The sequence below is a fragment of the Aythya ferina genome (assembly GCF_964211825.1).
Source record: "Aythya ferina genome assembly, chromosome: 1".
Lineage (NCBI taxonomy): Eukaryota > Metazoa > Chordata > Aves > Anseriformes > Anatidae > Aythya > Aythya ferina.
In genome coordinates, this window is record NC_140296.1 from 67,999,104 (window position 1) to 68,025,998 (window position 26,895).

The 26,895-nt window shown below is 41.7% G+C and overlaps 1 protein-coding gene across 3 annotated transcripts in view; it reads left to right on the forward strand.

Annotated features, from left to right (window-relative positions):
- Window positions 1–26,895, forward strand: part of AFF3 (ALF transcription elongation factor 3) — a 337,349-nt gene that overhangs the window by 140,709 nt on the left and 169,745 nt on the right. For all 3 annotated transcript variants that reach the window (XM_084526939.1, XM_084526940.1, XM_084526941.1), the window contains exon 4: window positions 8,535–8,579. In XM_084526939.1, coding sequence (XP_084383065.1) covers window positions 8,535–8,579 — 45 coding nt within the window. The remainder of the gene's footprint in view (window positions 1–8,534; window positions 8,580–26,895) is intronic.

The window sequence follows — 26,895 nt, forward strand, 5'->3', positions numbered from 1 at the left end:
CAGTGAGTGCCTTTTCTTCTACAACCACAGTAAATCCATTTTCACCTAGACGTTGGCCTGGACATCCTTGGCTCGGCTCTTTGGGTCTGCATGTAGGGCCAGCACAGCCTAAGGCTGGTGATACTCTGGATAGTGGCTTCATTAACTCCTCTGCAGTTTCCCTTCTCAGAGGCTCTGGCCTCCAGAAGCTGCTGTCCTGCCCCAGTTGTGGGTGAGCTGCTGAGCAGGCTGTTCTGAGCGAGTGTCACTTACTGTGAATAAAAGGCACTCTTGGCCAATTAGCTTCTCCTCTCTAGTGTGCATGGCAAGTCTATTCTAATTTTCTATTCTACATTTCTCTCTCTTTGTGGATATTTTTGATTCATCTTCTTCGATTAGATGGAATATCTCCCAGTTCCTGGTACAAGACTGGGGCATGACATTCCAGTTACAGCGAGACCCCCAATTAGTATACACGGATACTTCCATTCAAGCAAATGGCTTTCATCGCTTGCTCTTTATTCCTCTTTTATTTTCTTGGAATAAAATCTTTGTTAACCTTTCTCCTCTTCCCTTTTGAAGCAAGAGCAATGTTGCAAGATCCCATGGTAGGAAAAATAATCCCCATTATAAATATGAAGACTGTTTCAAAAAGAGAATGAGCATATTAAGGGCAACAGTTTATTAACAGTCACTGCAAATTAGATGGCTTTAATAACTTTAATTAGTGCAACACTTTCTGACACAGAGCTTGAGCAGAATTCAGCCATTCATCCCCATCTCCCTCCTGCACATCTCAGTGTCTTAGGAAACAGCAGCAATTCCTTGTAGTAAAAGTGAAACAGCTCCTATCACAGCAGTGCGGAGCACAGGAGAATACTCTATCAAGACTGTGGCCACTGGCACTCTAAATCAGTAGAACGGAACAGCGTGATTGCAAAGCAAAGCTTTCAGAAACCAGGAACAACAGAAAATCCAGCTTCCTCAGCAGTCTTTTCATTTCTCTTTTCTTGGCATAACTGTGCACTGTCCAGTCCTGATTGCTTGCACACTCGGTGAGCTACGAGGACCCTTGGCCATTGAACTGCGGGGAGATGGGCAGCATTACTGAGGCCAGTGAATGGCATGGGGGGACAGCAGTGTGCCCCAGCTCCCTGGCACACAGCCTGCTTAAAGTAGAGGGAGGCACTGCTGATGGGAAAGCACTTCACCCATGAAGGTCCAGTCCCATTAGTCATGGAGAAAAAAGAGGCCATTTCAGACTCTGATCTGGTCAGATGTTCTGTGTGCTTAGTCATTTCCCATATTGACCCTGTCCATTTGTCAGTACTGAAAAGTGCCTGCATATGTATGTATGCATCCTATTTTATTTTTTGTTTGCAGAAAACATTTTTTAAAGTCAAAAATTACCAAAGTGAAACATTTCGATATTTTGTTTTAATGAGTTCTTGATTTGGAGCTCTATCTTTTTTTTTTTTAACTAAAATTTGTAATTACATTTATTTAAATTTGGTATTAAAATGTTTCAAATAGATCATACCTTAATTTCTCAGGTGGACTGAAATACACTTTCTAAAATTTCATTCTGCAGGCAATGCCACACTGTTAATATTTTGTAACGGGACATTAAAATAAAATTAACATCGCCAGTGGGACAAAGTCTACACCTCGGTGTCTGACCCCCAGTTCAGAACAAAAATGAATTCCAAAAAGTGGACATTTCCTGAAGGACAAAAAAGTGAGTTTGTAGCAGGTTCAGATCTAATGTTTTAACTAGCCCACCTTTCCTGAGGTCAAAAGTCCTGCGTGTCTCCAGAGAATCATGGGTTTAGTGCAGCTATCCTATAGATAGCCTTTTAAAGATCTACCATGTATAAGGAAATCAACAGCAAGTTAAACCTTAAATGTCTACAAAACTTTACAGGGCATGTGCAAATTAATTTTACATAAATTAATTTACATCCTGGCTGTTTCTCCACAAACGCCCCAAAAGTCAGCTCTCAGGTCTCAGGCACATCTCCCTGCTAAAAGTCATCATTGTACTCCATAAAATTGAAGGTGTTGAGATCTCTGCAGAGAAATATTTTGGGGATATTTTGGGGAGGGCAACAGTTCTCCATGACCCAACAGGCAAAGGCCACACATGTGAGCAAGTAAAAAGATAAGGAAAGCACCTACCAGCTTTGCCCCACAAAAGTAATCTAACAAAAATAAAGTTTGGGAAAAGCACATCTGTATGATGTAAGGAATGATGCACATGCATCTGGATGTAGCACTTCCAGAGAAATGACTGCCAGAAAAATTTAGGACTGGGGACTCTCATTTCATAATGGGAATGAATATTTTTCTTTTTTTTTTAAGCACACAGCTGTTTCCTTGTATTGATGTCTCCTGGATCTCCCTGTGCTTATCTTTCCCATATTGTTTATTTTACAACTTGTGAAGTTCTTCTGTAAGAAATGGATTACACACAAAATGTTACATATGTTTATGCATGTGTGTGTATCTCCATACCGTTATGGTCCTGCCTGGCCAAGAAACATTTCTGATGTGCTTTCAAATCAAGGTCCACCCATGTGGGTTATTTTTATATTTTTTCTCGCCAATATTTGGCTTGTGCCAACATTTCCTGCCTGATATCTCACTTTGGGCAGCAGAGCTGGGCACATGATGGCCAATGATGACAGGTGAATGGCAACCCAATGCGACACAGCGAGCCTGGGTCACGAATAGAGCAGCGAGGCTGCTGAGTGTGCACCTCAGCCTCCCAGAGATCTTAATCATGCCTAATTTGTGTTGGAGGCTAAATTCAGTAACTCCCGGAGGCTTTGTAAGAGCAAAGAGCACAAATAGAAATAAAACCAAAGGCTTGTACCACAGAAATCTCCTAGGCTAAACTGAAAACAGATTCTGGCAAAAGATTTCTCTTTCTTAATGCAAAGATTTGAAAGGAGGGAATCAGAGGCAGTCAATTCCTTTCTGAGGATCTGAGGAGTTTCTTTATATACCTCCATGTGAAATCTGTTGGTAAAGGAAGAAAAAATAAAGTAATGCTCCGAAATAAAATTTGTACAGATGTAGTCTTTTTTTTTTTTTTTGTGAAATGACATCCTGTTTCTCAAGGAGTTGGTGTAGCCTTTAGTCAGCCTCGTTTCTTATGGTTCTCTGTGCTTTGCATGGTAATTAGCTCTGTGCGTTATCAGCAGCGCGATGCTCCCGGCTGTTTCTCCAGCAGCTGCTGCCGTGCTCCTTGGCAGCAGCTCCTTGCAGCCTCCTGCCTGACGATGTACCACCGCACGTGTGTGCGCACACTTACTGATCCCCTGCCCACACTGGTTGATATGCAAAGGCAATGGGTACAGCAGCGTTGCAGGGAGAAGAGGCTCGAGTCTGCTTCCCCTAACAGTTCACTAAGGGTCACCAATATTTAGCTATTATTTTCGCCAATATGGTTCATTGGAGGGCCAGAGAGGCAAGTTTCTTATGAAAGACCTCAAAATGCAAACAAGCTGGATTCATCAATGTCAGGATGAATACAGGGTAGCAGTTCAGCAACTTAGGGAACAGCAGCCTCAAAACCTTTTTTTTTTTTAATTATTCAAACATTTATTGTGCAAGTGTTCTGTGGAATGACTGCCCTGTGTAGACTGCAGGCACTTTGACATCATCTGTTTGCAGGTGCTGCATCATGTAGGCAGCACCAGCACAACATTGTATGGATCAGGCATGTCCACTCATGTAAATACAGCTCTGTGCAATTTGGTGCCCACAGGTAATGCAATCCCTGCTTTTAAATCAGATTTCAATAAATATTTATTAGGTTTTTGTTTGTTTGTTTGTTTGTTTTGTAGTTATAATACAACCATGAAGTTATATTCAGCTTGTCAGATTCACAGGCAGTGATGGTTCCCCTGTAGTGTAAGTAGAGATACAGTGGAGAAGAGAAGTTTTAAGAATGAGAATGAGGAATCTTTTCCAAACCCAGGGCTCAGACACCTTTCAGACCTGTCCTAGGTCCCACAACACTCTGCATTGTATTATACGATAACACAACGAAAAACATTATGGCTGCAAGCCACATGAAATAGACTTTGCCTGTTGTGTGTAAAACATGGACTCTAACTTCTCCACCCTTACTCTAGAAACTTTCATATTAACAGTAATGGAAGATACTTACAAGCAAGTCAGGATTCAAAGCAAAAAATATATTTATAAATTTATAAATTTATACATTTATGTTTGGCATTCAAAAGATGAAGAACAAAGAGGATGGTGTAGAAATCATTTGCTTGTTTGTTTGTTTTTTCCAAATATTACTTTAATTTTTTTCATAACGTCTTTGGTCTTGCATTTCCGGATTTATTTTTGCCTTTTGAAAGTCACTGTGATCATACTAAGAGAAGTGAAAAGATTTTTTACTCTCCACCCAGAGATTTGATTTGTTGGGGAGTATAGCTATAGTTTTAGTTCTGTGGTAATGGAAAGTGTGATTTCTTGCAGATGAACATCTGTAGACTTATTTCATTACACTTCTAGGAGGAATATTTAATTTTGAAACAGAAGCTTGTTTCTAAACCTACTCTGAAATATCCTGTTGCCAAATTTACCTTCAGTTACTTTGCCTTGACTAATAATAATAATAATAATAATAATAATCTGTATTTTAGCATCTATGCATTTTATACAGCATAAGGTGATAGGTCATCTCATGCCTCCTTGTATAAGATGGCAATGGAGGAGAATAGTGAACTTTGTGTAGGACAGCAGATTCATTGCTCTGCAAGCAAAACACAGAGGATCAAGAATTTACACTCCCCACTGTAGTTAGTGGGATCATAGAATAGATCAACTGAATGGTTTGGGTTGGTAGGAACTTTAAAGTTCTTCTTCTTCCAACCCATCTGCCATGGGCAGGAACATCTCTGACTAAATCATACTGCCCAAAGCTCCATTCAACCTGACTTTAAATACTTCTAGTTGTACTGGGTCTGGCTGGAATGTTAACTTTCCCGGCAGCAGCCCATTCAGTGCCATACTCTGTACTTGTAGCTGGAACAGCAGTGTTATCACACCAGTGTTGTGTCTACTGCTGAGCAGCAGTGGCACAGCATTGGGCCTTTCTCTAACCCTCCTAGGGGGTGGGCAAAAAAGTGAGGAGAGAAACATCACTAGGGCAGCTGACCTAAACCAATCAAAGGGATATTCCATACCATGTGGTGTCACACTCAGCAATAAAAGGTGGAAACAGGAAGAAGAGGGGAGGGGTGGGCTCTCGTTGAGAAGACGTCGGTCCTCCTCTCGAACACCGGCTGCGTGCGTTGAGGCCTTGCTTCAAGGACGTGGTCAATCATCGCTCATTTGTGGGAAGTAGAGAGTAATTTCTTTCCTCTGCACTTCCATATAGCTTTCATTTATTTTGTTTGTTTGTTTTCCTCCCTTTTTCCCCTTTCCCTTTTATTTCCCCTTAGTTAAATTGTTTAGTTCATGGTAGTCTTTATTTAATTATTATAATTATTTCCCTTTAATTAAATTATCCTTATCTCAACCCGTGAGTTGTTCTTTGCTTTACTTCTCCCCCTCCTTATCTAAAGGAGGGGGAGTGAGAGAGCGGTTGTGGGGTTTAACTGCCCAGCACGGTAAAACCACCACACTAGTGATGGGGCATCCACAACTTCTCTGGACAACCTGTTCCAGTGCCTCACCACCCTCTGAGTGAGGAATTTCATCCTAATATCTAACCATAATCTGCCTTCTTTTAATTTAAAACCATTACACATTGTTCTATCACTACATGCCGTTCCTTCTGTCATGGCATCCCTTCCTTCTATCGTGTCAACGGTATGACTCAGCTTGGTGTCATCCACAAACTTGCTAAGAGTGCACTATATTGCATTGTCTATGTCATTAATAAAGTTATTAAACATTACTAGTCCCAATATGGATGCTCCATGGAGAGGGACACCACTCACTGTTGATCTCCACAAGAATATACGCCAGGCTCTGGGGAAGGAAAAGAATAAAATAGAGGGAAACCCACACAGAAGAGACAAATAAAAAATAGCTAATACAATTTCTAAAAAGTCTGAAATATCCAGAGATTGTTGTGCAGTTTCTAAATGCATGTTTCTGTCTGTCCTGTTAGCTTCATTAACAACATGAACCATTTTGTTTGGTCTCCTACCCCAGCGGCAGGGAAGGTGGGACACAGCACTGTGCAGCTCATGGAGACACTGGTGTGATGAGAACAGGCCTGTCTGAATGATACTGCAGATGCTCTTTAGCTTCAGTACACAGGACACAAGTAATTCTACACAGACTGACTTTGTAGTACGCTTAGCTCCTTTCCCTTTGAAATCAGCGGTGTAACTCCCAGTGACAGTAAAGCTGAAAGATGTGTTACACCAAGAGTTAATGCAATTCATTTGTCTAACAATCAAGGGCCATACTCAGCAAAGATCAGCTAGAGTGCTGGCAATAAAGACCTTATAACTTTTTATGAATTGGCGTGAAATAACAGCCACAAAAAATTATGAAACATAAATTGTTCCCTAGCATATGCATGGCTGTGGTGCTTCTGACCTTGGTTACAGGTGCTAGGCTATGGGAGGCTGTGAATTCAGGCCTCCTTGGTGACACAGCTCAAGCTGGGGAGTGTCAGTGATGACATTCAGGAGCACAGACTGGCTAATTTTATCATTTGGGTCTGGCAGGCACAAAGACGCCCATTTCTGAAAGTTTTTGAGTACCTAGATACAGATAAGGCACAGAAGTATGGTTTCCAGCTGACAAGGACATGGTTTAGTGAGTGATATTGGTAGTAGGGTGATGGTTGGACCAGATGATCTTGAAGGTCTCTTCCAGCCTTAATGATTTCTATGATTCAAAAACTCTTTACTTTGGGAATTTTTCAGGGAATTTCAAAGCACCACAGAGGGGCTGAGGCTGTCAGGGCCCTCTGGAGGCCACCAGGCCCAAGCCCTGCCCCAGCAGGGCCACCCAGCGCAGGCTGCCCAGGTCCATTTCCATGCGGCTTTGGAGGGCCTCCATGAAGGGAGACTCCACAACATCTCTAGGCAACCTCCAGCAGTGCTCAGACACCCATGACATAAAGAAGCATTTCCTGGTTTTTAGACAGAACCTTCTGTGTTCCAGGTTTTGCCCATTGCCTGTTATTCTGGCACTGGGCACCACTGGAAAAGCCTGGCTCTGTCTTCACTGCACCCACCCTTCAGGTATTTATAGAGATTGATGAGATCCCCCTGAGCCTTCTTTTCTCTAGGCTGAACAGTCCCAGCTCCCTCTGCCTCTCCTGGAGAGATACTCCGGTCCCTTCAGCATTTTTATGGCCCTTTGCTGTTCTTTGTTCTTCTTTCCAGTATGTCCACGTACTCCCTTGTACTGGCAGGCCAGAACTGGACACAATATTCCAGGTGTGGCCTCACCGGTGCTGAGCAGAGGGGAAGAATCACACCCCCTAACCTGCTGGCAGCACTCCTCCTAAAGCAGCCCAAGCTACAATTAGCTGTCTCTGTGGCAAGGACACATTGCTGGCTGATGCTCAACTTGGTGTCCAGCAGAAAATTTCATGTGTTGAAGTAAACCCCCCAGAAAATTTGCTTGATGCAACAGCCACTTGTATATTGTGGAGAGCTGCTGGAGATGGGCAGCCCCTCAGCTTCAGTACCTCCATCCCAGCATCACGGTGTGCCCTGTCTTCCCAGTTGTGCTGGCCAGTGCAAGCAGAGCATGGGCAAGGGACAGCAGGAAGGGTGGGACCACAAGCAGACACTTCTTTGCTGGAAGAAGTCAGGGTCCCAATGGACAACTGAGCAAAGCATAGAGGATGGTACCAACAGAGATAGCTGCTCTGCCAAATCCCCTATTTACCCTTTTCAGAACAGCCCCAGAATGAGCCGCATAATTCAGGAGAACTGAATTCCTGTGCACCCTCAGCCCCACAGTGTACAGTCTGGGTTTAGGGGTCAGCATTTTAGGGAATCACAGCCTTCTCACAATGGCCGTGCTGCCTGCACAGTACTCAGTGTGGCAGCTTGTATCACAGCCCCTGCAGCTCTCCTCTCAACATCATTGCTGCCCGTACACTATATATCGTCAGACTTCACATAGGCAGTATTACCACAGAGTCTTCCCTGAACAAAGGATACAGACAGATGTTATTTATTTAATATAAATAAAGGCACATATTGGATCTATGTACAGGCACTAACTGTTTTACTTATGCCTACTTATAGGCAGTATATCTGAAACAGCATGAACCACACACAAAAGTGGCATAAACAAAATCCTATGAATTTATACAAATATGTGCCAGCCATATGTAAACATTGCAAATATCACATCTTCCTGTGGTGATGATGGGGAATAATTTGAGAATTTTCAGCAGTGCAACTTTTCAGAGGCTGGAAAGACTTGGCCTCATTTCGAAACTGTAATAGAGTTTTGAATATATTTCATGTGACAAGCGTGTCCTCAAACCTGCTATTTGTTATTTCTTTTTAAAACACAAACAAACTCTTTTCTCATTTTGTTTACAGGACAGTGGAACAGGAGATAACAGCTGCATTGAAGAAATATTGCGGGTAGGAATTCTAAAAAAAATATTCTCTTTCTAGTACCATTTTGTTTACTCTAAAAAGGCAAGAGAACAACAAGGATATTGCAATTACTGCTGTTAAAAATATTATGCTTTTAGATTGTGATCTTTCTAAGGAACAAGTAGGCAAAAATATTTAAACACAACAAAATAAATAAATAGATAAATAAATAAAAAGAATTGAAAATCTGTGTTAGCAACCTTCTAGAGCCTCTGGATTTCGCTGCTACTTTGTGCCAGTGTGGCTGACCTTCATGCATGCAGAAGCAGATAATGGGATAAATTATAAACTGAAATGTACAACGATGTTTCAGGTTTACAAACCATGCAAAGTGCATGTTTCCATTAATCATGACTGTCAAAAATCTTAATTTTGAAGGGAGGTCTAGGAAGGTCATTTTCCACCTGGATTTAATTAGAATCCATTATGTAATGTCATTATGTCCATTATGTCCATTATATAATGACAACGTGCAAAAAATGCAGTTATTTCCATATTTCATTATTATTTCTTTTATCCTAGTAATTTCTAGTTTATTTTCATGGAGCAAATTAATACACACCCAGACAGATCTGAGCTTGAATCAACTTTGATATTGATTATTTTCTGAGGCAGACAAACTAATAAACAGTGAACCATTTTTATAATTTTAACTCCTGTTCTTTTCAGTTCTCTTTCTACGCTGATAATTCAACAATTTGCAGTGCTCATATATCAGACATAAGAATCAGTAAAACACCAAACCAGGTAGAAGTAATGTCAAAACCTCCCTATTATCCTCTGTGCATCCACAGCTTGGACAGCCACTACCCAAATATTTCAGATTGCTTATAAACTACAGGACTATAAATATTTGGTTTAGAGATTAGTAGTGCATTAAGACTGCTGTTTCTAAAGGCATTTCTCCATTCTCCATGAATATGTTAAATACAGCTTTTAATTCTTAAACTGGACAAAGAGTTTATCGAAGGGTGATTATGATGGATTACTTATGACTTCACTGGCAGAGCTTTTAGTTAGCTAACATTTACAAAGTAGGCTTTTGTAGGACTGAACTGCATATTCAACAAGCCTTAGCCCCAGTCCCTGTTGTTTTGTTACAAATTAGTAGCAGACAGTATAATTCATGAGAGCTTTTCCCATTTTTCATGATGCACTGAGTATATGATGTGGTGTGAGGCTCATTCGCCCCTTTTTAATGCAGGACATTAAAAAAAAGCAGTTGAAAGAAGCCAGTCTTCCTCCTTATAAGTGTGAATTGTTCAAGTAAAAAAAAAATGGAGAAAAGACATGGTTCCTGCCACGAGTAGGAAAGTGGCTATATGAGAGGTCCTAGTCTCGTACAGTCTCATATGATGCAAAGTGCACCGTATGACCTAGGGATTGTAAGGTACATCTTCAAGCTGGTGCTGTCTCTCTTCTTCAACTCTTGGGAACATTCCTCAAAAAATATTTTTATGAAGCTTCATGATAAAACATGCAGCATGTTCTTGGATGAATAGGACCCTTTTCTTCATGAGGATTTATTCACAAATTCTTTCACTTTGGTTAAAAACTGAATAAATCAACCCACTACAAGCAGTATTGCCAAGACCTCTTTTTCATTTCTGAACAGGTCATGGTGCTGGCTGCAATCCGGCCTCTTTCTGAAGAAGGCAGCTTAAGAACAAAAATACCCACCAGGGTGCCTGGGTGAGGAACTGGACAGAATAACTCTTCCTTCGAAGGACTGCCGAGCTGCTCTGCAGGGCACTTTTCCCAGTGTCCTCCAGAGCAACAAGCTCCTGGGTCCTCCAGCATCTTTTACCTTTGCCATCTTGTTTCTGAGTTAACATTCTGAAAAGTCAGGTTCAGAATACCTTAAAGCACACCAAGTAATACACAGGGTTTTCAAACCTGAGAGTCTGGATCCTCACAGAGCAGGAGGTAGTAGGCAGTTTAAGCATACTTAGAGCTCAAAAGACACACTTCACATCAGTGTATCCCTATCTGCTGAGGCTTAAAATGCAGAGTGCACCATTTTCATCCTCCAGCTCCTGTCCTCACATGATTATCAGTCATTTTGGATAACCTCTCCAATCTGCCCATCCTCCATGTCTGTAGCCTGGATATCTCTTTCTATTCTGAACTTCCCTTGCAATGATTTGTCTGAAACTAAGCGTAAATCTTGCAGACTGCTACTCTGTGGCATTTCCAACTGAAGCTCTTTATTCACAAATGTATAGTTCTGGTGTAAATTCTCTCTTGTAATGTTACCCATGTCCACTCACGCTGCTGCATGGATCATTTTCCTAGCTTGATGTCATAGGATCATAGAATCACGGAATAGCTTGGGTTGGAAGAGACCTTAAAGATTGCCCAGTTCCAACCCCCCTGCCATGGGCAGGGACACCTCCCACCAGACCAGGTTGCCCAAAGCCCCATCCAGACTGGCATTGAGCACCTCCAGGGATGGGGCACCCACAGCTTCTCTGGGAAACCTGCTCCAGTGCCTCACCACCCTTATAGGAAAGGATTTTCTCCTTGTATCTAATCTAAACCTACCTTATTTTAGTTCAAAGCCATTACCCCTTGTCCTACTACTACACTCCCTGACAAAGAGTTTTCCTGCAGGCCCCCTTTAGGTACTGGCAGGCTGCAGTGAGGTCTCCCCAGAGCCTTCTCTTCTCCAGGCTGAACAACCCCAACTCCCTCAGCCTGTTTTCCCCTCCAGCCCTCTGATCATCTCCATGGCCTCTCTTGTGCTGAGGGCCTCAGAGCTGAATGCAGGGCTCCAGGTGGGGTCTCACAAGAGCAGAGTGGAGGGGGAGAATCATCTTCCTCTACCTGCTGCCACACTTCTTTTGATGCAGCCTAGGATACTGAGTGCACTCAGTCCCACTGTCCATGTCACCGACAAGGATGTTAAACAGTGCCAGTCCCCATACCAGCCCCGGAGGAACACCACTCATTACTGATCTCCACCTGGACATTGAGCCACTGACAGCAACTCTTTGAGTGCCATCATCCAGCCAATTCCTTACACACCGAGTGGTCCATCCATCAGATCCATCTCTCTCCAATTTAGAGACAAGGTTGTCATGCAAGACAGTGTCAAATGCTTTGCACAAGCCCAGGTAGATGATGTCAGTTGCTCTTCTCTTATCCATTAGTACTGTAACTCCATCACAGAAAGCCAACAGTTTTGTCAGGCATATGTCTTGCCCATATCACATTTGTCTTTGCATCTCATCACTGTCATCTCCTTCTCTATCACATGCAGTAGAGCTATTTCTTTCCTCTTTTAAGGCCTCAAGTCTACCAATCAGTGCTGACATGTTAGCTACCACTTTAGCACACCCATTAATGCCAGCTTCTGTCACCCAGCAGTGTGCTAAGTTTTGCATGAATTAATTTCTCCCATACTTCCCATCAGATCAGGGAAAACACCTTCCCAGTTACCTCCATGCCTACTTTCAGATCCCCTCTTGAGAGCTTCCCTTTTCACAGGGACGGTGGAAAACCAGTGGTGAGCTCAGGGGTATACCTCTGTTTCCCATGCTTGAACATTGCTGTCCCACATGCCCCTTTCACAGACCAGTCAGGCCAGATGTATCCACCTGCTCTCTTTTATCTTGAAAAGTGAGCTTTCTGATAATACAAAAGCCATTCTTAGGTAATCTCACAGTACAAATCAGTATCAGCAGTGGTTGTTGTTTCTGATGGTGCAAACAGCAACAGTAATAATATGCCATAGCTACTCACATCATAAATTACTGGCATACAGACATTTCCAGATACTGTACTCCAGGCCCTCTTCTTGTGCTGAACAGATCCATCCACTTTTAACACAGATTTTCTGGTTTTCAGAAACAAGGAAAGTCATTTCTGTGTCTTTGTTGGAGGTACTGTTCGCATAATAAAGCTAAGGTTTACTTCTACTAGGACAGAAGGTAGGCAGGTCCCATAAAGGTGTCCAGAGGCAGAATGACGAAAATCCAAGGGAGCTGCAGCCCTCCTTGTGTTTCCCTCAGAAAAGATGCCTCTTCACTGGCAAACTTAAATGTGTTTATTACAGGAAGGGCCACTTTCCCTTTCTTTTCTGGCTTTACAGAACATCAGCAAAAGGAATAAGATGCTTAAAAATGTATCTTTTTAAGGAACACCATTATAGCTGTCTCTTTGACAACACAGAGCAGAAAGCATCCACCCTGCTTAGATACTGCATTCCCTGTGTGTCAGATCTTCCAAGGGATAGACACTTCCACAGCAAGCCCCAGGTCATACTGAAGGTCCCAGTGAAGATGAAGGGCAGTAGAAGGAGTAACTCACACCTGCTCGAGCTGCTTCCCTGTGTTTCCTTTACCTGGTGTGTGAGAGGAGGCCAGGGCTGGTTTGTGCACAGACCCTGTCTCCCACAGGTTCCTGGGCATGGCCAAAGCTAACGTCTACTTGGGCTTCCAAGTCAGTTTAGGAATATCTTGAAAATCACCAAATCTAATCTTGCACTAACTGTGATGGGAATGTATAGTTTTTGTGCTGTCTTGTGCAACGCAGGGTGCCACGACGCAAGTCTAGCCTTTTCTGGTGTGTTTTTACTGCACGTATCAGAGCTCTGTACACTTTGTAAATCGAGAGATCATTCTGCGCAAAACAGCGGCTTCCAAAGAAAGCCCCCAAGAACTGAGGCACAGAACTGCTTCAAGTCCTGAAGGAGGTTGATTAACAAGACAGTAACCCTGTCGAGATTGGAGCTGTTGTAAGGACTCCCGCTGAGTTTATAATCACTGCAGGAATCCTGAACCTAATCTCACCCCGTGCACTAATTCAGAGCAACTTCTTCAAAGTGTAGTGACTCCTCTGTCCAGCTGCAGGCACGCACGTCAAGGATAGAGCGACTTCTAAGGAGAGACTTCGAAGTAAATAACTGCAGTAAGACCAAGTTGCAGATGTAATGTCAAACTGAGAGAGAAAGGATGCGTTACTTGACTGTAGCCATAAAAAGCAATTCCTTGGAAGCTTTTGCATTGTAGGTGGAGGACATGGCAGAAAACTTTGAAGCGGAAAATATGAGTTATACTACTCAAATATCCTTAATTCCACTGTGCCCTGAGCATTTGCTGCCCGAACTGCTGAGACATCTCCAAAGCTGATCTATTCCCTGCCTCTGCTAGAACATAGGCTTGCTAAGTGAGATTCATAATTTTGGCTGGTTTCTATTTGCTTTTATTAGTGTGTGAAACTGTATATTCTGTTATTACTGATGGGCTTTGGAGTAAATGTTTATTTTGCTGCATTACATGCAAAAAAAAAAAAAAAGAAAGAAAAAATGGGAGCAGCAAGGATCTTGTCTCTCCACTAAGTTAACTGTTGAAACCAATATCCGATACACTCAGATATAAATTCAGAGTGTATTTGCAATGGATTTAAAGAGAAAGAACATGTTGGGCGTAGGCGATCCAGGGTTTGTAGGATAAGTGGTTTGAGATTGATCTTCCAGTCTTAGCTGTGATTTCCTAGAGCTGCAGTGGCTTTGTTGAAAGGAAACCCACATGCAGTCTGAGCTCTGGGTCTTGTGAATACCCTCTGTTTTTTTGGGTTGACGTGAGAAGTGTCATTAATTGGGGAGGGATGGATGTACTGTGGAGTGCTTGGCCTGCAAACACCACTTGGCTGCAGGAGGTAGAGCCAGTGGGAAGCTGATGGAGCTTCCCAGAGCAACAGAGCACAAAGCAAGGACTGCAGGGAAACCAAACACAACCAGTCAACACAGAAGAAGCCACCTCCTTTGGGACAGCGAGCAGTGGAGAGGCAGGATGGGATGTGGGATGGAGGACAGATAAGTTCTGTGTTTTTTTTTTGTTTTGTTTTTGTTTTTTTGTTTTTTTTTTAAGGATAGAGAGAAAAATAAGCTAGGGAAGCAGTACAAGGACTGAGACTGCAGCTGCAAACATGCCAGAGAAGGATAACTGCTTGGTGCTGCAAGCCTCCTGTGCAAGGTCAAGTGCCCTCAGGTGCCCTTACAAATAGGCTGTGACTCCCCTTGGCCACAGGACAGCCACTTATGAAAATATGGCATTTTAAATGTGATGGCTGCAGTGAGTGATTTGCTTGAATTTCTCTACCTTGTAAAACTAGTCAGAGTATGTAAAACACAGGACTCCTTATTTGAGCAATATATAAAAATAAAAAATAAAAATGAATGAAAACAGCATCTAATTCTGTATTTTTCCCTTTCCCCACTTGGGATCCCTTGGCTCATTAGCAGCCTTGCTAATTCTTTAGCAGAAAGCATTAAGGATCAACCCATCAAATATTCAGGGTTTTTTCAAACCTGAACAGCCATATGTGCCATGAGATCAGCTGCACTCCATCAGCTGATTGAATTAAAACAAGAGCAGAGGTAAATTAGAAACTGTCTGCACAAGACAAATCCTGTGAAAACATGAAATCCTACCAAACACACTGTCACTGTGAATAAGCATCACAGTCAGCGGACCACATGTCAATACTTAGAGGGGAGAAAAATCAGTTTCTTAGGGGTAGGTTGTTAGTTCAACAACTGTGAACTGCTGCCTTGTAAATGTTAATGACTGTAAGATCCCACTGGCTTCAGTTAAGCTCCTGGTGGAGTCGGACATGTGAAGAATTACAGAACACAAATATGGTAATCAGCCCTGTATTTCTTTGCTTTCCAACCTTGCTTTCCAACGCAGAGGGAAAAGCCCACAGGTGGAACAGGACCCACTTTGCCACACTGCACGAGCACAGGCGTGCAGATCAAGAGCTACCCCTGTGCAAGCAGCGTGGTTTATTGCAGTCTCACTGCTGGAGAGAGGCTGCTGGGCAGCTCTGGGAGGAAGGTGGGGAGGCCACCCTCAGCATGGCACCTTGACGGGGAAATGCAGATTGTTTTTTGTGTCTGAGCCCAGGGGGATGCTGCAGGGAGAACCCAGCAACTTCAGGCAAAAGAGAGGCGGTGGGGGAGAGGGAAGGTATGAAAACCTAGAAGAAGCCCCGATTTGCTGACACTACCTTTCTTGTTCTGTCTCATAGAGTACAGAAGTACTCCAAAGTGATAGAATTGCATTAAAAATGTATCAGAGGCATAAAATATCATTCATTTTCACTGTAATCTTTCAGAAGAACTTTCACAACACTGCTTTGCTTTCAGTACCCTAAATTTCAGAGCAATTCAAGCACAATTTTGGCAGAAGTATACCATTAATTGCATTTCTTCAATATCATTCTTTTTGTATTTCTTGCTCAAACAAATGAAAAATCATACTGAAGAGTGTTTAGAAAATGTGCCATTTCAACAAGGGCACTAAAACTCAGAAACATTAAGCCACAGTTAACCCATCTAATTCAACCTCCAAGAACGTTGTTCTTTCTATCACACCATGACATCCAGCTCTTTTGTTCAATACCTTTTCTACAGCAATTTACCTAGGTCAGCTTTCCTCCAGCCTGTCAGCCTGGGTACCTCTGGTGGTGTGGATGACAGCCCTGTGGAGCTTCATCGAAATCTCTGCCTGGAGCTCATCCAGCTTCTCAGTGAGAATCTGCAGTCCTACCATACCTTGTGCTGCTGTAGCAAAATTAGCAACCATACCAGAGCTAGGTGAAGATATTTTGGCTTTGTCCACGTAAGCAGCAGTGACTACAGAGCAGGCATACCTTTGTACTCCGTCATCCCTCTGACTCATCAAACCTTGGCAGCTTTCCGGGTGCACCATCTGTACGTGGTGCCATGGCCTTTCTCTGCCTGTCCTCTACTGGCAGCGTCTCTTTATTACCTCTTTCTCCATCCAAAAGGCTGTGGGGAGACTCCTCACTTTTCACAGCTTTTGTTCCTTGGAGGTGGCCCCAGACTGGCTTTCTCAGATTATCGGAGTCTCTCTCCAGGTGATCCACTAGTCATCATCAACCTGTCTGAGCTGAAATTGCTTCTGGTTTGGGCACCATGCATTGGACATCCTCTTTTTTGCCCACATTGTGGCTTTCATTTGTCAATAAACATTCACAGCCCATTTGTCAAACCTAGGCATGTCTCTTCCCTGGCCCTGAGCATATAAAATGGCTCTGCAATACAATACTAACAGGGATAATGTCAGCCAACTGTTAATTAGTTGTACGTCAGCAGACCCCCTGAATTGCCACACTTACATTTTTGCTGTGTTCACTGTCATTGCTGAAACCAACGTGTCAAAGCAGTCTGAGGTTTGTAGTACATGGCATTATGCATAGTTTGTTGTGTGCTATGCATTTAAACCTTGAACTTAATGAATCTCGGTGTCAATGAAAAATATCACTTTAAAAAGGCAAAAACTATAAATAGTTTAGTGGAAATAGGAGATCAAGCTAGCAACCCTTATGGTGGGAATAAGACTTACAATAAATGCCACTCAAAGGTAACCTCTGCTTCAGTCTCCTGGGTCCTGACGGGACATGGAGGCTCTTTCCTGTGACATTAGCCATTCACACAGTGGGGCACTGACAGTTTCGTGCACAGCAAAATATGACCTGTTTTGCATGGAATGGAGTGGTGCAGAGGAAAGAGACACATATTCTTTTTAGAGCGTAAGTATCTGATGTGTGATGGATTTGTATTAGGAAGAGGCAGGCCATTATAAAAGAGATGGTGAAACACTACCATGCTAATGTGGTGGAATTAATTTTCCAAATTGCTGTTTTGTAGTGAGTGTGTACACCCTGTTATTTGACAAGGAGAGAGAGAATCCAGAATGAATTATCCAGCCTCTCTGCAATACAAAAATAATACAGTAAAATACTTTCTAATTTTTCCCTCTGTTTAGAGTGTTCCACAAAGCTGGAAAAGAGGCACAATCACCATCTTGTTCCAATACAGATAAATGATTCCTTGTTATTAATGGCAAAGGGCCAGATAGATCCTCATTTTGTCTCTCCCTGCTGCAGCTCCTCTGAGGCCAACAGAATTATGCATATTAATACCAGAAAGGATCTGCACTATCAGTCCTAATGAAAGAAGAATAAAATTTGGGTAATCGCAGATATTCACACTGCTATGAGCCTGAGGTTTGGTGCCTTCAGCTGTCAGCTTTAGAAAACAACCTACTTTCTACTCCCATTGCTAAGGTTCGCTTAAAATGAAGTGATACCACAAAGGCAGCGTGACTTGAGATGGGAGCATCCTCCAGTATGCTGAGAGGAACCATCCTCCAGAGGCTTTCTTATTCAATGTATATTCTCCCATATAAAATTTCTGAATTAATTGAAAAGTAATCTATTTTCTTCCTGGATTAAACTGGGCATTATGCAAGCTGGATCATCAGAGCAATGCAGCAAGATGCTGTTATGTGGTGTACTTTCGACCCAGGCTAATGTTCCTGTTTTCCTCATCATGTTGCCAGTTATGGCTGTAGAGTAGGGGAAGGACAGACAGAGGTCTTCCTGTAGTGTGTGCACGTTCTGGGATGTATGCTGCAGTTGTGGCTGCAGAGCTACACAGTCGCTGCCCTACTGTCCCCCATGCATAAGGATGCAGCCCTACAGACCTACTGATGGCCCCATACTAAGATGCATCTCTGAAAACCTGCATTAGCTTGGCTTGTGGATTTCAGTGGTCGTTCTTACATGTGTATTTTGGCCATGTGCCTTTTCCTGTCTCCTGTGCTAATATTTTCAGTAGACATGCTCTTATATCTAAGAAATTGCTGTGTGGTGCCTGATTTTCCACAACTGAAGACGATCGGTGGGAGCACTCCTACCACTCTGTCCCATTTTGGTCTGACCCAGGAAGTGTGAGCTGTCTGTTTATGTCTCAGAGAGGTAATTTCCCTCATTTGGGAGCCGAGACAAATATTTTCTTGTTAATCTTGTTTAATCATATTTAGGAGCAACACATGAGCTAAAAGTTAGCTTCACTTGGCAGAAAGACCAATTAAGGAAATTATGGGAGAAAAGAGGAGCCTGCTAAAGGGAAATTAAATCACTTTCAAGAATATTCCATTGCAATGTCTATACTAATAAATAAAATGGACTAATAACCATTCTCTTGCCCTGAGGCCAATCAGCATAGCATGGCTCATGTCCAAGGAACTAAACTCTCTTACAGCCACAAAGCAGAGCGGTTTCACCCAAGCTGCCTGTGCGGAATGGCTCCCAGGCATGCATGGATTTTATCTGCATGAGCTGGCCCAGGTCACAACTTATTGGTGTCAATAATTTAATAATATGGACGATTGTGAATCAATGTTCAGGTATGTGGCCCCGTGGTGTGTTAGGATAGGTGTGGTCCAGCTTTTCCATGCAATGTGCTAGGCTTCCTTCCGTCTTGTACAGAAACTCAAAGACCCTGGAGAATAAATACAGTGCTAGCCATGCTGCAAAACTTATGATTGGAAATCTTAAACAGTTTTAATTCCATATATTTTGGCGTCTTTTTTCTTTTGTAGTTTGTTACACTTGGGACATAGTTAATTGTTCATTTTGTTGTTGTTGTTTGGTGTTTTGGTGTTTTTTTGGTTGGTTGGTTGGTTGGTTGGTTAGTTGGGTTGGGTTTGGGTTGTTGTTTGTTTGCTTTGCAAAATTATGAGAAGTAAAAAACAATTTTGAAGGAAAGAGAAGAATGTACAATCATTGGTCTACGTGATTCAAAATGCTCAAAGTCCATAGAATATTCTGGGAGGGACTGACTGAATACCAATCAAGTTTTGACCAACCGAAATGCCATAGCATCTGTCCTTTATGGTTAGTGCTAAATGCTGTTTTCTGTGCATGGTGCATTTTGTCATTCTTAGGGTTACTTTAGGTTTACTAGATCATGGAGTAGAATGCTGTCAGGTGTGCTTCAAAACTGAAATACTTGGAAAAGACCCAATTATTTCACGTAGTGATTATTGATATCGCCCTAAATAACGATGTTCTGGACTCAGTTCTTCAGACTGTAACATCGTACAGTTTATAATGAAGATGGTGATAAACCATCACACTTCTGACAGTTTCTGAAAGCTTGATTTTTGCCAACAGAATTAATTTAATTAAAAGTACATGTCCCTTGCAATAATATTGACTATACTTAAAGACACCAAGACATAAAAGGGCTTACATATAAACTTCAGTTAAAAAAACATGCAATTTTATATAGAAATTGCAGACCTGTCACTTTACCCTTGGGGAAAAGAAGTTATTCAGAACAATAACAATAACTTGGTGGGAGAGAAAGTGGGCCTCAAGCAGTAAAAAAGTTTCTTTCCAGCTGTGTGGGTTTTCCACAGGCTTTTTCTTATGAATCTTATCAAGTTATTTGTTATTTACTCATGAATGCTGAACAAATATCGAGCAAATACAAGACATTATTAATTTCCCTAGCATTGCACGTACGCATATGTAATGGTTCATTATAACCCCGAGTTTTCAACATATTCCAGTGTAAACGAGAAGAGCCAATTAAAAAAATTGTAGACCCTGATCCAACCTTTGTTGACTTCAGATCCTGATGTTGAATTGAGCACCAAAAGAGAAAATTATGCCTATTAAATCGAGTAAACATTTTCTTCATTTATCTGTGTGGCTTTTTTCTGTCAGTGAAAACTATTTTTTTGCTAAAAATGCCAACCTTTAGAAACTTAATGAGTATTAATGAAAAGCTGGAATAATTTAACATGGACAAAAAGAGGGTAATTTTCCTTAGACGTTTCGTTAGTATGAACTGAATCCTAAAAGGCCTATTCTCCTTGTGGTTTGTCAGAATAATTCTCATTATAGTCAATAGGAACCAGGTATATATGCATCAATAGCAGAAAAGACTGCTAAATATAGTTGCTGCCGTGGCAGCTAGTTCTCTCTCTCGTTCATCAGATGCGGAAGCTGAAAGCTGCAGCAGCCTCACACCACAAGAAAGATGAGGCCTGAAGAGTTTTATTTTTTTTTTCCTGGGAAAAAGAGGTATGAGCTCAATTTCCAGGCTCTTTAGACCTTTCCTGAGTGGATGAAGAGTCTGCAGCCTGCTGTGTTTGGGCCAACGTGTGGTCAAGCTTCCCTGAGCAGAGCAGGCTACCAATATTAGACATGTATGTCATGATTTCCAGCATATGTGGCCACCATTGCAGACAGACATGCAGGTTCTGCAGTTGTTCCAAAAGAATTTTTTTTTACTTTTTTTTTTTTTTTTTTTTTTTACCCTTTAGCCAGAGATGTACATCTCTAGGGAAAGCAATAAAAGATCTGCATGCTTTGCCTTGCCTAAATTTCCCCATCATTTTTTTTCTGTCACTCCTCAGCTGTCTTGCTTCTCTACATGACATTTCCACCCTATCTTCCAAGCTCAGCCTGGTTTTCCCTCTCCCCTCCCTCCTGGGCAGCAGCGTCTTTCATCCTCCTTGGTGTCTCCCCGCTCAGAGAGCTGCCCCTAGGCTGTCTCCTCCTAAACAAGCTGCCTTTGTCTTCTAGGCCCCTGGGGTCTCACAGGAGTCACTTAGGCTCTGTGATTTTTTTAAGACTCAGGATTAGTATCTGATATCTTTTTTCTCTTGTCTGGGATTTTCTGCTGTCCAAATCTAGACCCCCATGGAGGGGCAGAAAAAAAAAAAAAAAAAAAAAAAGCCCTTAACCTTTTGTTTTCCTTGGTTAAGATCTATACAGGTGCTGATAGCTATTGACCTTTTCATGGGCAGACATTAACTTCTTTTCCTTGTCTTCATAGCACATGGAGTATAAAGCATTACAGAGTAAAAAACAGCCATAAGGAGTTCATAAATTATACATAGGCAGATTCCCCAAATCATCATGCGGTCCCTTCTGCAAAAGATGCTCTGTATCAGTTATTGCTTTAGTTGTTTATGTACCTTTCTATATCTTCTCTTTTAAGCTTTCATAGATTCACTGATTTTTCTTTCTTTCTTTTTCTTATTCTTTCTTTCTTTCTTTCTTTCTTTCTTTCTTTCTTTCTTTCTTTCTTTCTTTCTTTCTTTCTTTCTTTCTTCCTCCTTCTCTCTTTTTTTATTTTATTTTTTTATTTTTTTTTGTACTTTCAGTGAGTTCTGATTTAAAGTAATTCAATGGGAATCTGCATTCTTATGCCTCTCTCTGTCCCTTTTTCCCAGTAAAAAACATGCAGATTGGATGGACAGGTGGAAGAAGTTCTCAGCTAAAACACAGACTTGCAGTCTTTGCTTTCAGTGTCCCATTTCTTGAACCTATGACACTGGGGAAGGACCAAGCCAGACCGCCTGTGCTTTAGGCACTCTCATGTAGCCCCTGGCACTGTTTCTCACTGCAGCAGCTTTGCAGACACACAAGACTGTGAGACGAGCTTGAGAATGTCCCTTCTCACACACTTCACTTGGCAAAAGCTAATTCAAAAGTCATATGGCACTGAAAAAGCCATGCCAGCTAAATAATATATGCAAGTACTGGCAAGCTCAACATATACCGAAGTGGGCTAGTCCATGATGCATTTTTTTCTGTCTATTCAAGTGCCAAAAGATCCTTTATTTGGCCAAGAGCCACAGGAATGGTTATCATTGCAGAGCACATCCTAGAAATCATGGAGAATTTGGGGCCAGTAAGACGTATCTAAGTATGGTGAAACCATAGTTATATGTTCCTTTATCATGTGCATGTCCTCAACTTTTCCACAAAAGATACAGCTCTTACTTAATTTTTAAGGCTATGTGTTATCCTAAGCATGAGTTTTTCTATAGCAATGATAAAATCAGGTCTTACAAGTAAAAACTTAGGTGTCTTTAAAAAAACAAGGTAAGGATTTTAAAGCGTTGTTACCTAGGCAAATGCATTTTTATGTAGCTCATATCCCAGAATAAAAGGATAAAAAGAATAAAAAGGATAAAAAGAATAAAAGAACTTTAAGGATCCTACAACTAAAAGTGTGTTAAAATATATGAAAACTGAGCATTCTGCAAGGCAAGGATAATAGCAATTAAATGCTGAAGCCAGTAGAGGTAAAAGAGAGAAAGTAGCTGGTCATACACCCTTCCATCCTAGCCATTCCTCTCTGTCTCACGTCTGCTCTGTGGCTGCTAGGCACCTAACCCAGAGTTCAGCATGCAGGCAGCCAGCTTGAGCACCCCTTGCAAAACAGACACAGAAGAGGCCGGTGAAATTTTTATTGACAACCAAACTCTTTGCATTAGCTCTGAGCAGATGGGATGCATGAACCTCCTGGAAGATCTAAAATGTGAAATGTTTTATAAGGATCTGCAGAATGAAATATATTTTTCAATAAAATGCCGCTGGTCCATCTAAACTGGTGCTGGCTAAGGGGTACTTCTAACCTCACATGTATGTGTCCTACCTGTATAGCCCTGCATGCATCAACACATGCAAGTATCCTGAACCACAGTTTCAGCTCAAAACAAAACAAAAAACAAACAAACAAAACCACCTGGATTCATGAATTGAAAAGAGTCACAATATAGTTCAGCTGGGTCTCAGATCTGGAAGGTGGGAGGACAAGGAGTGTGGAGAGTGCTGCATAGCACTACAGGGATTTTGGACTAAGCCAGACACAAACCAATATGTTCCAGAGCTACCAAATGTTTAAGTTATTTATCCTTAAATAGAGATAAGGTGTGAGAAAATCTATAAAATGCACAACCGCATTTCTCTGTGAAATTACAGAGTTTCTTCTGTTTGGAATAATGATTGTAAATTCCTCAGTATCACGGAGACTATTTAAGGTCACTTCTACCAAAGCATATTTGAAGAAAGTTCAGACCTTTTGCGTCTGCCACTTACAATCTGATTATCTGTCTGGAGGCAAAGCTCCTCATTTTGGCGTGTAATGAATAAAATGCACAAGTGGAAGGAATCAAGATAATGAATTTGCAGGATAATTTTACTAATTATCTTGTTGCTGATCATAGAACCAAGCCGCTGCAAGTCAGTCCTTCCACAGTTATTAATATGCAATGCCTTAAGCTGTTCTTGTAACATTTATTACTCATCTCGCTGGCTCTACACTAGTTGATAGATTTCTATTAAATTTCTAAAAGTGAAGTCACTAGCAAGTTCCTCGTTTTAAATGTAACACGGTAAATTATACAGATTCACCAAAGTGTACAGTAAATGAGAGCATTTAAAATAAGATGTTTTCTACTGCATTTGTGTTAGGTGATGAGATGAAATTTATCTTGCCTTGTAGTTATTTGTTGATAGGTATCTAACCTGCATTACGAATTTAATCTCCCTGTGTCATGGGAGAGAGGCTGGGACAAATTGTCCTCTGGAGATGCCTCTCTCCCCATTGATTACAGAGGGATTCCAGTCAGTTGACAGAAATGGGCCATGAACTTTTTTATGACTAAAGCGATGAGAGATGAAAGCTTGTTGTTGAGGAGTGATAAATAGGAAACTTTTCGACAAGAAAAAATAGAAATAAGTAATAGTACAATGAGATAATGATTGCCCCCCAAACAGTTTGGTTGGCACTGTTTAGAAGAAGATAACTGGAGAATACAGCCCTGGAGTCCATAATGATCATCTGCCTTTGGAAACAGCTCAAGAACACAAGTAAGCATATATCAAGGCAAGCCACTGATATCCCAACTGCAGCAACGTGATGGACAAGCTTGGGAGTCACGGCAGGATGCTCAGTGCAGCTTAAGGGTAAAGGAACAAATATGAACAGAGATGACTGAAGATGAAAAAAAAAAAAAATCACGTTAAAATACATGCAACAAAGACAAAAGCAAACACAGCACTGAGAAAGTGACCAGTGGGATTTTACTTTTCTCTTCTACACCCCAAATGACCAGAAGGAGCTCACCATTGGGACAGCCTCCTTGCTTCCCAGAGCAGGTCAGAGCTGTCTCCCTGGTTTCACTGACCAAAAATTTGAAAATCTGTGTGCTGCCTTTGTCACTGTGCCCTCCTCACACCCCCTCCAGACCTGGGAAAGCAGCATAGCAGACCCCGTCCCTGTACCCTCATTTCTGTTTCATCCTAACCAGGTTCTGCAGCTACCTTGTCTCTACCTTGTTCAGTATTTGGTTCACTGCCCAAGTGATGGAGAACATTGCAAAGCATATACAGTTTTTGCTTAGAAAAAAATAAAAATTATCCCAAAATATCCATTCAGACTATTCCTGCAGCAAGCTAAAATACCATAAAGTTTTTGATAACTAAATCCATTTGGTGTTTTATCTCTTCCTTCAAATCATTTCCCTTAATATTATACAGAACTACAGCACAATAAAAAACAATAATGGTCAGGTACTTGGCTTAATAAAAGAGTCTTTTGAACTGCTATTGTAACATAGAAAAGAGGTCAGCCATTTCAGCATAGATCTTAAAGTTAGCTGGGTATATTTGTAATATTAACAGAAAAATCAAAGCTGCTTCTCTGCCAACCATGCTGCAAATAAGGATGCTGCAAATAAGGACTTTAGAAGCCCCAGAGGATCATGCTTTAATAAGTTAGTCATCTAAAAGCACTGTTGCAGACAACCAGAGGGTACAAAATAACCCAGACCAGAAATGATCTGACTGCAGAGAGAAATTGGAAAGCAACAGGTTCTCTCTAGACAACTGGATAAAAACCTAGATGGTTTTGAAAAATAAGCATTTATCATGCTGCCTTTTTAGTTGCTGTTTCATGGTTTGCTTGTGCTTTTCTCTCCCACAGAAGTTCATCAGAAGCATTAAAAGCAGAAATCAAGTGCTATTTTCAAGTTTTGTTTTTGTTGTTGTACAAATTTGAGAGCATACTGTGCTATAAATAAAAGCTTGTAAGTAAATTCCCAGCATATTAAAACCTGCCTAACAGGAGATTAAGATGGTCTGAAGTCACTGACTCAGATCATAAACAGTGCGCTGTTAGCTGAAATGATTAATCACTTTGGTACAAAAGAAAAGAGGAAATTTGTTAAAAAATAAGCAGGGGGCACGATGCTAACTCCGGGGGCAAGCTGATTGGCTGTTTAATAATGTATAACGAAGTGTGTGCCAGATCAAAAGCAAATCACATGCAGCTGGCAGAAAATGAAATGGCATTAGGCAAAGTATTTGTCTAGCTATGAGGCTATTTAGGAAACTACTGTATATTAATGTAATGTCTATTAAAGCTTTTCAAATTAATTTTTGCTGATAGGGACCCATAAATAAAACATGATATACGCATTTCGTGTAGGTGCATGCACACATGTATATGCGTTATCTATTGTAAATACTGCAAACATTCAGTTATATCTTTGCACAATTATTAACAGCAATTCAGGTTAATTAAATAATCTTGAAATTCTTATTTTAATCATTACAGTGTGGGAAAGTGTGCTGAATAATTGTTACTTGGTTTTGTTACAACAATATTTTTGCTGTGACAGACTTTGACAAAAATCTATGGTAGAAGGAAGAAAAGAGAGGTGCACTGCTGTAACACCCCTGCTCCTCACAGGTCACGTTGCCACCCTTAACATCTGAAAATGAAAGAGCTGTCTGCTTTGCTTCTGGTGGCATTTGAATGAGTCAAGTTAGCAGCAAGCATGGGAAGCCAAGGGGCGATGCTCACACATCATGCTTTTCCATCATCATTCAGTTAAGACACTGGTAAGACACTGGTATGCTCATCCGTGGCTGAGTCTCAGCTTGTGGAGAAGTCCGGAGGCACATGCTTATGCATCTGGTGCAACGTGGGCCTACTTTTAATCTAGCAGAAGTCTGGAATACAATGCCTGGCCTGAAATCCCAAGGCTGTCCCTCTCTAGCCCCATGGTTTAACCATTAAGTTGGACATGTAACCTGTTGTGCCTTCTGGGCTCGCAGCCTGGGTTTTCCACCTAGCCAGAGGCCCAGCTTCAAGAAGAGGGAATGGGCAATGTTCTTACCAAAACTTAGTGTAGTCTGAAGGTCTCCTGAGGAGCAGGAGCCACCTCAGGCTGACAAGTGCCTGTGAGTCCCTGCTTTTGGGACAGGTATGATTTAGATTCTTGCTTCACCAGCTTTGCTCCAGCTGTAGGCTCAGATCTAATCACTGAGCTGCTTTCCAGCCTCCTATGGAAGGCAGAAACTTTTCTATCTTCACAAACCTTTCTGTAGCTCTCCTTTTCTTGCATCAGTCATCACATGAATAGGGCAGTCTTACATGTCGTACCTAATGGGTACGATACTCACCTAGGGGACTGAGCAGCTCGAGGTGAGCCCCAGCACTGCACAGGACATCACTGAGTTCATGGTGCCAAGGAGGAGAAACTGAGAAGGCTAAAAACACTTCAGCCTTTTGGACAACCCATTCATAGAATCATGGAATCATTTAGGTTGGAAAGGATGCTTAAGATGATCAAGTCCAACCATTGGCAAAGCCAGCACAGAGGGAAGGACC